At 34.6% G+C, this 14,712-nt stretch overlaps 1 protein-coding gene across 2 annotated transcripts; it reads right to left on the reverse strand.

The window, feature by feature from the left end:
- Nucleotides 1-579: 579 nt before the first annotated feature.
- Nucleotides 580-10,879, reverse strand: LOC113734890 (phosphate transporter PHO1). 2 transcript variants are annotated; one of them, XM_027261650.2, is made up of 15 exons: nt 10,544-10,879; nt 9,744-9,833; nt 9,382-9,613; nt 6,665-7,007; nt 6,217-6,265; nt 5,561-5,632; nt 5,118-5,247; nt 4,372-4,492; nt 3,090-3,339; nt 2,336-2,440; nt 2,186-2,230; nt 1,868-2,020; nt 1,320-1,598; nt 1,086-1,225; nt 580-965 (listed from the first exon to the last, which is right to left on the reverse strand). In XM_027261650.2, exons 1-15 carry the CDS (start codon nt 10,778-10,780, stop codon nt 875-877), a joined length of 2,337 nt encoding a protein of 778 aa, XP_027117451.1. In that variant the 5' UTR covers nt 10,781-10,879; the 3' UTR covers nt 580-874. The 2 variants fall into 2 exon arrangements, with proteins under 2 accessions (XP_027117451.1, XP_071938101.1); XM_072082000.1 differs by having other exon boundaries at nt 788-965; nt 9,382-9,640.
- Between the last annotated feature and the right edge of the window lie 3,833 nt (nt 10,880-14,712).

Raw genomic sequence — 14,712 nt, forward strand, 5'->3', positions numbered from 1 at the left:
CTAAGAGTTTTTTAGATCTATATATTGGATCTAAAATTTTTTGGGTCCTCTCATCAGATGTCAACATCAGTTTTGAACTTGAACCAATTGAATAGCAAATTTGAGAGAACAAACATGCATAGATGTCTATGGAGCAACTTGTTCAAGTGGTCAGATTTGATGATTTGTGATTCATCGTGTAATCTTTTATATTTTGTAACTCTGTTAAATTTAATAATTTTTCAGATCGAATATATCTGTGACATGTTTGATGTATTTTCTGCCATTAATGCAGATTATTTTGTTAAGCAAATCGTGCTGGACGATTTCCCACTAGTTTATTAACAATATTGACTTCATTTTTATCAAAAAAAAAAAAAAAAAAAGAGTAATGCTACACAGACAACTTGTACTATCTAACTTCATCAATATTTATGTTCAAATTCATAACATCCTTGCCATTACAAGTAAGCATAATTCATTAGTTGATATACTTTTTTAGGAAAAATATTTCAATTTTGAGATCAAACTTAAGCAATAGGCTTGCGCCATGAGTACGTACACTTTACTAGTATGAATGTTATCAGGATAGGATAGAAATTGTTCAAAGACCAAACTGATGTTATTTATATGTAATTGAAGTTAGAGCTCTCCAGATGTCCCATTGAACACTTGAATGGTAATGTTGCCCAGCTGAGCGCCTCCTTTGTCACATCTTCACATGTCTGATGCCTCACAGTTCACTTCTTTCACAATTTTTGATGAAGGAAATTGATCACCATGTTTTGTCAGATCCAAACCTGGATCCTTTTCCAATTCTTGATGATTTCAACATGTTCCCCGACCCCTTCTTGGTAGGATGTCTCTAGATATACGTACTCTAATTTTTTTTGGGCTACCCATCTGAATCAATGTCTCTGAATGGTAAAGGAACTGTCTTGACTGCCCTGAACTTCCCAGCATTGTTCAAATGTTCATTCTCCAATCTGTTCAAAAAAAATGAAAGAAATTATAAAAAATGATTTATTTATTTTCTTTCCAATGGCAGAAGCTAACACAGAGATTAGTGCAATTTACTCTTTGTGTGATACTGGAGGAAATTTTACCTGTAGTAGTTCCAATGCCCGCGTCTGATTACTTCCAGTGAAGCCAGGAGAAAGTCCAGCATTCGTGACTCAAATATTCCAACGTTGTTGAAATGCATCACAGTTTCGACCCAAGCTACTCTTAGTACAAGATTGAAGGCCTGCATTGGGGAGGTAATCTGATCAGAATGGAGAAAAGCAGTTTATTGTCTTCTTTCAGAAAATTTAGAAGAGAGGAGAACGGTGGAAGCTTACAATTGAAATGTAATAGATGCATTTGTTCCTTAAAATCAAATTATCTCTAAGCCATGGGTTTCTTGATTTTGGGTTCAAAAGTCCCCAGTCCTTCACGAAATCCCAGTACAACTGATAAACTGTTGCCACCAGTGAGGTCACCAATACTATGATCATCCAGAAATCTGAGGGATTCCTAGCATATGTAATTCTTGCCCCTGCTGCCACCATTGCTGAGACATACTTCCCCAGGTTAGCCAGATGGTTTACGTCACATTCATCAAACCATCGCCTTGCACACTAGTTGTTGAACCAAATAAAGTTTTGTCAAGCGGAATGTACAAAGAATCCAGGAAACAGAATGATACAGTGAATAAATGGTACTGCTCATGGTTTAAACAAAAAATCTGTTGTAGTAGTAACTTTGAAATGGAAATTTAACATTATAAGATGTCAATAATGTTTGAATTATATGTAGCATAATGGTTTAAGTCCGTTCCATTATCATAGTTCTTAAAAATAGATAATGGATTTGAATTTGCTGTTAAATAAATCAAATGTTCTAATACCTGCATGGCACGCCAATAATATGGTGCGAATGAGATAACATAGGCAAGCTCCCTGTACATTTTCCCTGATTTGCAGGTTGCATAACGGTGTGTTTTGAAACTTCCAGCAATGAAGTAGCAGGCTGTTGATTCCATATGTCTGAGCAATGGAATCTATTTGATGGAACAGACTGCATTAGTCGAAGTTAAATATCCCCCCCCCCTCCCCCACAAAAAAAGGAATCTATCATGAAATGTGTTGTAATTACCAATTTTTCTATTCTTGGGCTTGCATTAGTCAACTATTAACAACAAATAGAGTTCAGTCGGATGGTTTACCTGGCTTGTAAGCTGGTCAGCCATGAAGAAATCTACCATTAGAACCTGAACAGGTGAAATTTCAAAGGAAATATTCTTTAGTTGGCTCATTTGACTGTTTATAGAGAGTACATCTTTTTCTATAAATGAACGAAGATGAGATTGAAGTACCTTATAAAAGGGAGAGCAGATTATGTTGCGCATCACTTTGAGGAAGTTGTAGCGGGTTGGGCGGTAGAAGATGTTTAATGGACATATGAGCAGGGCTAGAGAAAGCTGAAAATGCAATTCAAATCAGCCTGATATTTCAGTGCATTTAAAGATGAAAAACATAAGCACAGAACTATACAGAAGGTAATAAGTTGAACTCCAGCTTTGATGTCAAAATGCAGGGTCTACTTTATGAAGATGGATGTAACTGGACTAAAATAACCATGTTTCATTGGTATACCAACATTTGCTTCTGGATGAATGAGTACAATTTTTGAAGCTATGAGTATGTACATTCTGACCAGAAGCAATAAATTTTTAAATCACAAGGTTGCACAAAACTATAATTGCCAAGCCACTGAACCAGTTAAGAGTGATGGCATAGTTTTTTCAACTTAATTATTATACAGGACTGCACAATCTATTGAAAAGTTTACAAGGGATGGACAAAACAATTGATTCACCATCTTAATTTTGTTATTTATAATTCATACTGGTTTAATGAATCTTATCCGTTATTGTTATGCAGAAAATTTGGCCAAAAAAAAAAAAAACCTGGTTATGTAGATATGCTATTGTTTATCAGTGGTTTATTTGATTACATATTGCCATATATTTTCTCCTATTATTAACCTTTTTAACTTGTTCCAAATTGGACAATAACTAGTTGAAATAAACGGGAGTTATGTCAGTTGCAAGATTATTGAAAACTAACCAAGAGAAGGACTCCTGGAATGGCATCTACTCGAGTTGGTGGTAAATTGTTTGATAGAAGGATTAAGTGAATGACCAGTGCTGTCACAACTGCAGTCATTAAGGAGGTGCAGATGAGGAAAGCATCTCTGTATTTGAGGGCTGTGTTGGGCTGGAATTCGAATATGAAGTTGTGGTTGATCCGCGTACTCTTCCAAAGGAACAGATTACAGCCATACATAAACAAGTGCAAGCTTAGCAATGCAAACATGCTGCAAGTGGACACACCTATAAATTCAGCAATATGCTTGTGGGAATAGACTTTAAAGTAAATGGAGAATGAAAGCATGGAAACATTGCATTTACTATCTGACTTTCCATCAGCCTAAAAGTGACTATGGCAACTGATTCCAGTTTAAATTACCTTATGCTATTATATTTTGGTGTCAGAAATGGCTAAAATCCTATGGCAAAAGATGGAAGACCGCAAACAATTAAACAGGAAGAAAATGGGAAAGAGATGGATAGAGAGGATTGCTCATGTCTTCAACTGAACCAACATTGAAATTAAGTTTTTAGCAGTCAGTGGTATGATTTTGACTCAGATTTTCGTTAGACCATGCTACATTAGGAAGCTAGAAGAAACAAAGCTTTTGTTTTAACGAGTTTGATTGTACTCTGGTGTCACAAAATCATTTCCATTGTCCATGCACTAACATGTTAGTTTATCTTCTTCCAATAAAATCCTGAGTCAGTAAGGACGGCAAGTAAGGATGGAGTTTTTGACCCTTTATCGAGGAAAACTGACATTTCATTTGCAAAATCTTCCACCTAGCAGCATAAGAATTTTCTGCTGCATTGCACAGGGAAGTTACATGAAAACTTTTTTCAAAAGGTAGAGTCAAATTTTTGCCCGGATTATATGTACTGCACAACATTGTACATGAGGCTTTGCAATGTCTTGGTAACTTGGCTATAGGAATCAACGAATGCCTAGCAGTTGTACCATCCTAGAACTAATCTAAGAATTCAAATTAATACAGTCTCCTATAATTGACTAGAAAATTCAGCACACATGATATCTTGTCATTTGATCGGAGACAAAATACAGTTTACTTGAACTGATGGAATACATCACTTTCCCCATAATTCATGGCCAAATTTGCACATTGCCTTAGAGACCATAACAAGTGACGTTTAAATGATGACAATTGCATAACAGACACTGCCTCCTTTGAGAATGCAAATGCACAAAAAGCATGAGAAGGAAGTGCAAGCCACGAAGATAATGTGATAAAGTGTACCTGAAAACAGGGTAAACAGTTTCCATATAATTTTTCTCTGATCTGGGCGAGAACATGCCACTGATGTGTGCCAAAATTGCATAAACAGTAAACAATGTTACAAAAGAACCTGTAAAAAGTCCTGCAATGATGACAACGAAAAAGTTTCCATAGTCAGAAAGATTCTGAAGATTCATCCATAGAAATCCTGTTCTAATCTGTCATACTCCATTAATTTTTTGTTACTGGTAACTACACAACAAGAAAAAGGGATGCAAAACACTAAGAGTAAATCTTATATACACTGACAGTGCATACATTATCACCGTTGAATTTATAACACGTGTGTAAAAATTGAATTTCAAATTCAAAATTTACAGAATTACTATTCATCCAACGTTGACAGTGTATATACTGTCAGTGTAGGAAATATTAATCCAAAGGACTAATGGGTGTCTGCAAGCGGACAACTTTATGCATTTGTACAAATTCGTGAGACAAGATAAATTGTTCAGTGACCCTTTGCAATAAAAAGTGGAGGAAGGGTAAAAGCCCTTCCTGGTTGAGTATTTATAGTGCGCATATTTTATCAATTGCAGTCTCCTATGTATCACATGCATGCCACAGTCAATTGTCTAGTGAAATGTTCCAAACATTTATTATATAGTGACCAAATATTGTCCCATTAATGGTTTCTGTCTTAGAATTTCCAAAGAGTGTCACTTTTATGTATGTAATGTAAAGAGACAGATGGGGAGAAAGAGTACCAACAAAAAAGGTGACCATGTGAGAATCTTTGTTCTGTTGTGGTCTTAGGAATTTCATTGCCTTTTTCCTGTCATTGTTGGCGAAGTGCTGTGTGAACAAGGACTCCACCTCGTCCATTAGCCTAACAACCTTTGTCACAACAAAATAAAAAGTATTTGTAATGTCATCAGAAAGCCAAGAACCACTAACCGTTTTGTGATGTGGATGCAATTCCAAAATCTTTTCTACAATTAAAAAATTGCATAAGATATGATTTGGGGAAAAAAAATCCCTTATATAACTAATTAACTCCAAAAAAGTTTTTTCTCAATAATCCTATGGAGCATTGAGTAACTGATATTGATAATTTTATTTTTGACTGTAATTTGTTCACTTTAAATTTCATCAATTACAAAAATGGTTCTGTATTATGTAATGTAAGCCTTAAGAACCACTGAATTACCTTGTCTGAGCTAATGAAATGGGATTCCTTCACCTTTTTCAGGTAACTTGCTGATTTCTGTTGGTTCGATACCTATTCATATGGAAAATAGCTAAGGATTACAAATTACTCAAGTACAGCATGAGAATCAAACGCAAAATTCAGTACTTCAGAGTCGAAATATGAAGTCTTCAAATTGTCTAATTATGTCGTGTAAAAGTCTTCAATGATCCATTTTGGTCTATGTTACCTCCTTTCTGGCAACAAAGACATGCCCCCGTCTTGGTGAAGGCATAATACTGTCAATTATTTGGTGGCAAGTGTGATAGCTAGCTACCTAATTGTTTGGAGACTGTCACAATTTCCCAACCCTGATTTGGATCGTGATTTTTTTTGGTCAAAATTTATTTTCTTGCATCATCAATACATTTTTCAATCACTTTTTTATCTCATATATATCACATCAAAAAAATGTTATAATATCTTTTTTTTTAAATATCCCGAATAATTTGCTATTTAAACACGCTCATTGATAAAAGCATTCGTCTTCATGAACTGTTGATACACTATGATGTAATCCTGATAGCTCAATTACTTCGGTTAACTGATAAGAATGACTAGTTCCTACCATTTCCATACAAACCCAAAAAAATAAAGGTGATGATATGAAAACTTACCTTGTCGAATTTCTTTAGTATCTTGATAAAAGCCATCATATTCAAGGAGCTGCCAAAAGTAGTGAAATCATTAGTATATGCTTGCATGTACTCAACAAGTGAAAAGAAACTTGACGAGTTTAAAAGCCAGAGGCAATTTAGTTAGCAATACGTTTAAGTAACTTCCACAGGCTTTTGATTGCCACCTCTATGATTGTCTTTTCCTTTTTCATCTTTTTCTTATGCTTTTCTTCTTATACTACTTTTTTCTTTGCAAGAACAGGCAATCTTTCTATCTATTCAAGTTTCATTCTGCTGTCAGAAATGGTCACTCAACTTTGGGTGTCACTACCAAAGCATAAAAGAAAGCTTTTGCATGGCTAAGTAATTCAGCAATGAAACTAAATCGATAAGTCCATGCATCTTGATGAATTTAGCTGATTAAACGTAGAAAGATCCAGTATGAAACCTGTATCTTTTGAGTAATCCCAGGCCCCTATAGAGCTCCACAAATGCCCCTCTAATCATCTTTTCAGCACATTGAATCTTCTTTCTATTGATACAATCTCCTGGACTTTCTTTCTTAGGATTGTTCACCAAATCCTCCCAAAGCATCGATGTAACAGCAGCAATGGTACGTGTAGGGGTAGTAGCAGGAATATTAATCCTCATGGCCATCTTAGGCTTGCCCTTTTTTGTCTTTGATCTCGTTGCTGAGTTGATGAAATTTATGCCATTTTTTTCTAAAGCAGCAATAACATCATCTGTTTGGGACGTTTCTGTGGGGGTATCACTGAACTCACTTTGAGTCTCTGCAAGAGAAGACATGAAAATAGATTTAAGAGACATATTTAAAAGTTGCAAAGCGGTAATATATTTGTCTTTTTAAAACATGTAGAAAAAAAATCTAGTTCAACCATGCAAATTGGTGGCGTATTAATAAACAGCTGATTGATGCTACTTAGCCTTCTCATCAGAACCTCATCAATTATACACTAGATTTAGAACACTATCTTGTGGAACTAAGTTAATTTTGGGAAATTAATATTATTTGAAATATAAATGTCAATTCAGAAATAGATACTCATGTACGTTTTACAAAGAAAAAACTTACATGTAAGTGCTACGTGTATTTTTTTAAAGTATTAAATCCGATTAGTTGTCATATATTCAATTTATTAAAAAAGAAAAAAAAAAGAATTTGCAAAACTTTGTTAACTAGGTAACTTCACCTTAGTATATAAAAGATGAAATTCATGATTGTGATTAACTAAATGACAAGGTAAAAACATCTAATGGCATAAATTTGCCTTTGCCTATCACCTATATACAGCAATATCCTGAAACCTTTTGGAGTACACAAGGCAGGAGGTTCAGGATCATATGGTGATTGCCCTCACATGTTTGCCAGCAATTATATTTAAGCATTATAAATGAAGAATATATATATATATATATGTATTGAAGAACTAGTTACCAACAAGCCAAGTTAGCGTAAAAAATGCTCAGTTCCATATCAGGTTAGGACACCGCTAGAAGCAAATCTTAGAGGAGATATAACCTTGACATCATGTTCCCTTTGCTTTTTCGTTTTTGGTTTATGTTGTCAAAAGTAAGATTTTTATACAATTGTAGCCTGACCCAATTGGCATGTCAATCTGATCTTTTAGTTGAATAAACACGGAACAACTGAATTATAGTGAAGCAAGAAATTGAGAGGCTTTGCCCTATCTTTGCTTTCTATCGTTTCGGGAAAAAAAAAAAAAAAGACTATCTCTGCTTTGTCAAGTCGAATTGACAACCACCAAGTCCATTTCCCATGAGCTAGAAGAACTATACGTTGGAGGGGGATTCTTTAAACTCAACCGTGAAAGAGGTCTTCCCGGACATTCATTATGTCCCCCTTAATTTTTTTTTTTTTGACTGATCTCTCAATTTTCAGGGCTGTAATTTGAAGTTCAATGACTTGGGTTTGAGCTTAATGAGTCGTACGTGGATTCCACTGGGCGGCAGGAGTGGATGCATGGTGTGCAAGACACACAATTTACAGGTGTTTTGTACGTGGACCACAAGTTGGAAATGGAGGAACTATTGCTTTAAGATTTGGTGCAAACATCTTTTATGGGGCTAAACAAAGTGGTCTTTCGAAACACTACTTGATACGGGCATGTCAAATTTAGTCCTCAAGATTTTAATTAAATTGTCCTCAAATTTAGTTCTCAAACACTACTTGAGAATTTTGAAACTTATGTACTTTGGACTTGTATTTAATAAATTGTGCTTATTCAGTCAAAAGAAATCTAGGGAGCCCGGAGAAAGGAAAGAATAACCCTAGTGTTTGAAAATTATCATTACTTTACATACTTTCTCAAGTTACAAGACAATCATAATTAGTCATTTCTTCATACATTTTTCAAGAAAAAATCTACAAACAACTTGAAGATTTTGAAAGAGCAAAATGACGATTCAGAAATATATGATTGTCTAAAGGCAAAAAAGAGAAAGGCACATAAAAAAAAAAATGAAGTCAAGTTAGTTACCTGGCTTGAAGTATTTTGATTTCCAACATATTTTACCGGACAAGTTTCACTTTTGCCCAAAATCCAAAAGCAATCGACCGACTAATTCGCTTATTTTTTTTATTCGTTTATATATATATATATATATAATTTTCAAGGTACCGCACTAGAATTAGCCCGGAAAATTATTTTTTCAAATAAATAAAATTTATGATGTATTTGGCAACTTGATAGGTCCTTCCCCAAGAGTTTATGACCACCTAAATTTTCTGAAATTAAAATCAACATCAAGTTGTACTTTTCTACTCAGGTGAGGAATTCAAATCAACATCAAGTTGTACTTTTCCACTCAGGTGATTTACCACATAGGTCAACGCATAAGAGGCACACATTTCAGCCATGGCCCATGAATATATAGTGAGGGGTGGTTGAGTTTCTCAAACAATTGTTCCACACAATACACAATTGTTGGAAAGATTCCATGGTTCATATGATCATTTCATTCCTTTTTTTTTTTATGAAAATTGATAAACATATTAATGTCTATGTAATTGTTGAGTTACTGTTTAAATTCTCTGGTGCAATCAAATGTGGTAAATCAACAAGCACTAGAGATTAAATTATGAGTTTAAAAAAAAAAACACAAGAGAAAAGGCGTAGAACTCACCAGAGAAGTCTGAGTTTCTGGTTGAGGATGAATAAGACCTCGAGAGAAATCCACTACTGGATCTCGGAGACAATTTCCTGCGTCGGTCAGACAGGACTGGTTTGAGGTCCAGCAATATCTGAAGCTGCCTATTCAGAATCTCTCCTCTTTCAAGAAACTCGGTTTCTCTAGCCTCATAAAATTTGTTCACCTTTTCAAGCTCTTCGTCCAATCTTTCGAAGAACAACTGAATCTGTACATGCATGGCCATAATAAATTCCTGACATGGGATAGTGCTAAAATTCTTAATCTACATGAAATAGAAAACATAAGACAACTAAATTCAAGGTAGTTGATATGTGCATGTATGTTTTGTTTGTCACCTCATCTTCTTCTGAGAATAGTTGAAGCAGCTCCTTTTCATATCCTTCCTCTTCTACACCTTCTTCACCTTGGCTGATCTTCCTTTTCACCTGCAATAAAACGAAAAAGAAAAATTTGCGTAAACGTCAATTAGTTCCTCTTTTTTGTGTCCTTTTCCATCGACATCTTTTTTCGGGTTGTTACAACTGTTTCTTTTCTTCACGGATATGTCATGACACAAACGTCTCGCTGCTATTGTATCCACCTTTCAAATCGTGGAAATGCATCTTTTGCAACTTCAAAACACCAGAATATGACTTCAATGGCCAGTTTTCGATTTTCGGGAGGGCTAAAGTTGATCAAAAGAAATGAATATTCCAAACGAAACGGCAGAACTTGGAGACCCACAAAGTTGAAGAATATTTTATGAAACTGTGAAAAAGATAGCGAAAAAGGAGGATCATGGGATACTAGTAGTGGAGCAGAAAGCAACGGAGCACTCCTGAAAATATTTTACAGTTGAGATTGGACTTCTTCCCTGACAATGATATCCTTTTTTCATTTTTTTTTCGGCGCTATGGCCACTACCAGAAGCAAAGATGAACTTGAAAGAGCATCATTGCATTTGGATGGACGTCTATGAAACTTATGTTTGTCTTGCCACCTTTAACTTGTGCGATTAATAAACAGCAGCAAGAATTGCCACTTTTGCATAGATAGTCAAGACGGCAAGCTAAAAGATTAGCCTCATAAAACAAAATCTTTAATGGATATTAACTTTTCCACCACGCATTCAAAGTTAAATCATGGTCATTCTTACCTGGAAAAGGTCTGGATCACCCCTAGCATTATGAACTGTTTGAGAGATTTTGTTTGCGAAGATGCGGATGGGGTTGAAAATGGAGCGACCAATACCACAAGTTTTGTCTTGAACAAGGTGTGATTTTCTTGACAGTTTAACGTTCTTGACATGTTTCTTTAGAATCCAATAATTGACAAAAGCATCCTTCCACTCTGGGATGAGCTGAGCTTCGAGCTCTTTCGAGAACTTCACCATTGTACATGGAAAGGAAGACAGGATAATCTAAATGGGAAAAGTGGTGAAGAAAGAGAAGAGAAGAAATGGAGAAGAAGAGTAGCAGACTTAAGAGCTATGAGGGTGCTTAGAAAGGTGACATATATAGAGGGAAATAGCTTTGAGGAAAGACAAAGCAATAAAAAGTAGGGTAAAATACGCTTTACACCCCATGGTTAGTATTTTTTCACATAATCCTTTTGTAGTTTGAAAACCTATATATAACTTCCTTATAGTTTGGACCAAAATATCAAAGTAACGAAATTTGTATTTCAATCAATTAAAATGTCTAAAGTGCATATCTATAAAATTGAAAATTATTAATTAACTACAGGGTTTATTTATATATTTTAGGGAAAATTACATTTTACCCTCCCGTGGTTTTCGCAAAAACCACATAACCTCCTCATGATTTTAAATGCTATACATAAATCCTCTGTGGTTTGGGTTGAAGTGTCAAATAGACGGAAACTACCTATCGTGACGATTTGTGGGCGAAATGTCTAAATTACCCTAATATAAATACAAAAAAGGCAACAACGAACACGGCCTGGGCTTCTCTTTCCTTTCATTACTTCTTTCTTCTTCGCGTCCGCAACAGTCAAAGTGGTGGAAGGCCCACCAGAGTCAAAGGGAGAGCTTTCTGCACCTCTCTTCAAGAGATAGGATTCCGGTTTCTGCATCTTTCTTTCTCCCATGCTTTTCCGTTGGTCAACTACAAAAAAAAGCGATTTCTGAAACAAGAGCTCTAGTCATGGTTTCATGCTGTATGGGAGCTGCTGATTGTCCCTGAATAGGCCCCCACCAGTGATTCCATACTGCCCTTCTCCATTGTTACCTCCGCCACCATGACCAGTACTACCGCTGCCATATCTTAAGCCAGGGCCCCTGCACCAGCCCCTGCCGTAGCTATAGCTACTGCCCCAACTCCCTTGCCTGCTGCTTGCACCAGGACCATAGCTACCACCATTCCATCCATCACCATTACCGCCGCCATCTGGACCATATTTACCGCCTGGACCACCACCTCCACCCTATCCGACCCACCACCATTACCACCTACAGAGCCAAATCCATTGCCGTCACTGCTGCCTCCGCTTCCAGCCCCATAACCACCACCATTACCATCTACAGAGCCATATCCATTGCCGTCATTGAAAGAGATAAGGAGCACAGATCTAGGTTTTATTGGATCCGTTAAAGTGATCAAGGGTAATATGGGAACGTTTCTTACTGTTACTAGTAGTACAAGCGCGTGTAAGACACGAATCGTCACGATGGATGTTTTCCGTCTATTTGACACTTTAACCCAAATCATAAAGGGCTTATGTATAGCTTTTACAATCATAGGGGGTTACGTGGTTTTTGCGAAAACCACAAGGGGGTAAAATGTAATTTGCCCTATATTTTAAAAACTATAAGGGAGTTATGTGATAAACCACTAAACTAGAAGGAGATTACGTATTAAAATATAAAACCATAAGGCATTAAAGTGTCTTATATATTACATTTCTATATTTTGGTTATTTCAATTCATTTTAGTTTTTAAACAAAGATATTCTTGACATTTTTTTTGAATTCCGTTACAAAGGATTCTTTCCGTCACTTTGATACCTTAATTCAAACTATGCGGGGATTATATATAACTTTAAAATTATAAGAGATTATATGAAAAATTGCTAAACTATAAGGGGGTAAAGTGCATTTCACCCTTAAATGTAAAATCTTTTGCTGCGGCTAAGTTTTCACTGCTTTCAGACGAACTGCGTCTAATCCCAAAAAAAAAAAAAGGCACATTTAGTAAAAACAAAAAAAAGAGGCATATTTATCACGTACTTTCTATAGTCCGATCCATCTTCCACTACCCACCCGAACTTGGGAAATTCCAAATTTATGCTGACTTTACATCCACCAATCTATTTGTAGCTATATAGTACAATCTTTATTTTAAATATACGATTAAATTAAAGTTTGCTGCAAAAACATGAGTTCGGTATAATTAGGCATGTAAGTATAAATATGTACGAATTTGAAATCCTAGTTCAAATCCTTCTTTCCCCTTCTTACTTCTTAAATTCAATTAAAAAAAATGTACAGATACATTTAAAAGTTATAATGAAACCAAAAGAAAGGTACTTTTATTACAATTTTCAAAACTTATACTACTTTAATACAACATTTAACTATTATCTTTTTGTAGAGACATTACTTATAGGAAGATTATATGATTATATAATCTTATTTTTCTCATATGCATAAATCTATAGAAATTATTACATCTATTGATGCTATTTGGTATATAACTCAGAAGATATGTAATTATCCTCAGAAAAAATATCTTATTATTTTGATTAATGTTCCTGTAATGGTTGCCCAAATTCTCTATTTTCTTTTTGTCTTTTCCATCAAAATTTTGAAATGAAGGACTAGATTTTTTTTATTGGAACTTTGGAAAACACTTTAGTGTGTAGAGCCTAAACTTTGGGTGTCAAAATTGTAACACTCCCATAATTTTAGACCGTGCTTTTTTTTCTTCATTCTAGGAGCCACAATATAAAAAATCAATACTTAATCATAATATGAGAGAAAAAAAGAAAGAGAGAAGTGCACTTGAGAGAGAGAGAGAGAGAGAGAGAGAGAGAGAGAGAGAGAGAGAGAGAGAGAGAGAGAGAGATAATCATCTTCTAATCTATAACATGGGCTAAAGTAGAGAAAAACTACAAACAGTCCTAATGGGAAATTTAACAGAAAGGAGAAGAAAATTGTAAACTACAACTCATTTTGAGGATTCTTAATAAAGATCTAATCAGGAAATAAACATTAATTTCAAAAGCTCAGCTGAATAATTAAGGTCCTATTTGAATTGTTATTTTCTGAATTATCTGTAGAAAAGTATACTGTAACTATTTGATATTCTTATACTATATAAAAATGAGTTGTGGTTAAAGGGAATTTGAATTTCAAACGCATGGATAGGGGTTTTTTGGAAATGTGAAATATTGTGTACTTTTGTTTTTAAAACTTTTAGTACAATGAGGGTAGCATGTATTTAGATATATTTAGCGAAAGCCCTCATTTTTATACATTGAAAACTTTGATTTTTGGGATAATTTCAGAAACCTCCCCTAAGGTTTGTCATAATATCACTCAATTCCCCTCAAAATTTTAAAATCTCACTTACCTCTCTTGTCAACTTGACAAGACTAAATATTCATATCAAAGGTCACAAATTAACAACATTACCCTTGCTTTTAATAACTATTTAACCAAAAACCAAAACAAAATAAAATTTTAAAAGTTAAAAATGTAAATTAAAAAAAAAAAAATTGCTAGCTAATAATAGTCCATATTTCTTTACATTGAAGTCATGGTTGAATAGCAAAGGATATGAATAAATTAAATCTAATCAAGATCAACCACTGAGGAGGATTTTAGAGAGTAATTAACACCTTAAAGAATTTTGTGCACAGTTACAATTAAGGAAGCCAAGATATTTTTTGGAGAAATATGTTTTAATTCATGGTATTGTTTAAGTCGTATTGAAAACTAAAATAATCTATTCATATGTGTGAATTTTTCAAGATGTAAATTTTGCTTTTGTTCCAATACAACTAAAATAAATAATTTAAGTCAAGAAATTTAACCTTATTTTATTTTTTATTGTTGTTATAATTTCATAAGTAGGATAATATAAAAGTAGTATTGGAACAAAAGTTTTAGCTTTCTTGTATTTCCTCTAAAAGGGTTAAAATATTACAAGAAATGTCAATTCAAGGGAAGTAAATGAAATTTTAAAAACCTCAGAGGAATTGAATGATATTATAAGAAACCTCAGGAGAGGTTTCTCAAATTATGCCTTGATTTATGGAGACATCTGGATATTTCTGGAATATGAAATTATTTTGCAACCATTT

The sequence above is a fragment of the Coffea arabica genome, chromosome 3c (genome assembly GCF_036785885.1).
Source record: "Coffea arabica cultivar ET-39 chromosome 3c, Coffea Arabica ET-39 HiFi, whole genome shotgun sequence".
NCBI classification, from domain to species: Eukaryota; Viridiplantae; Streptophyta; class Magnoliopsida; order Gentianales; family Rubiaceae; genus Coffea; species Coffea arabica.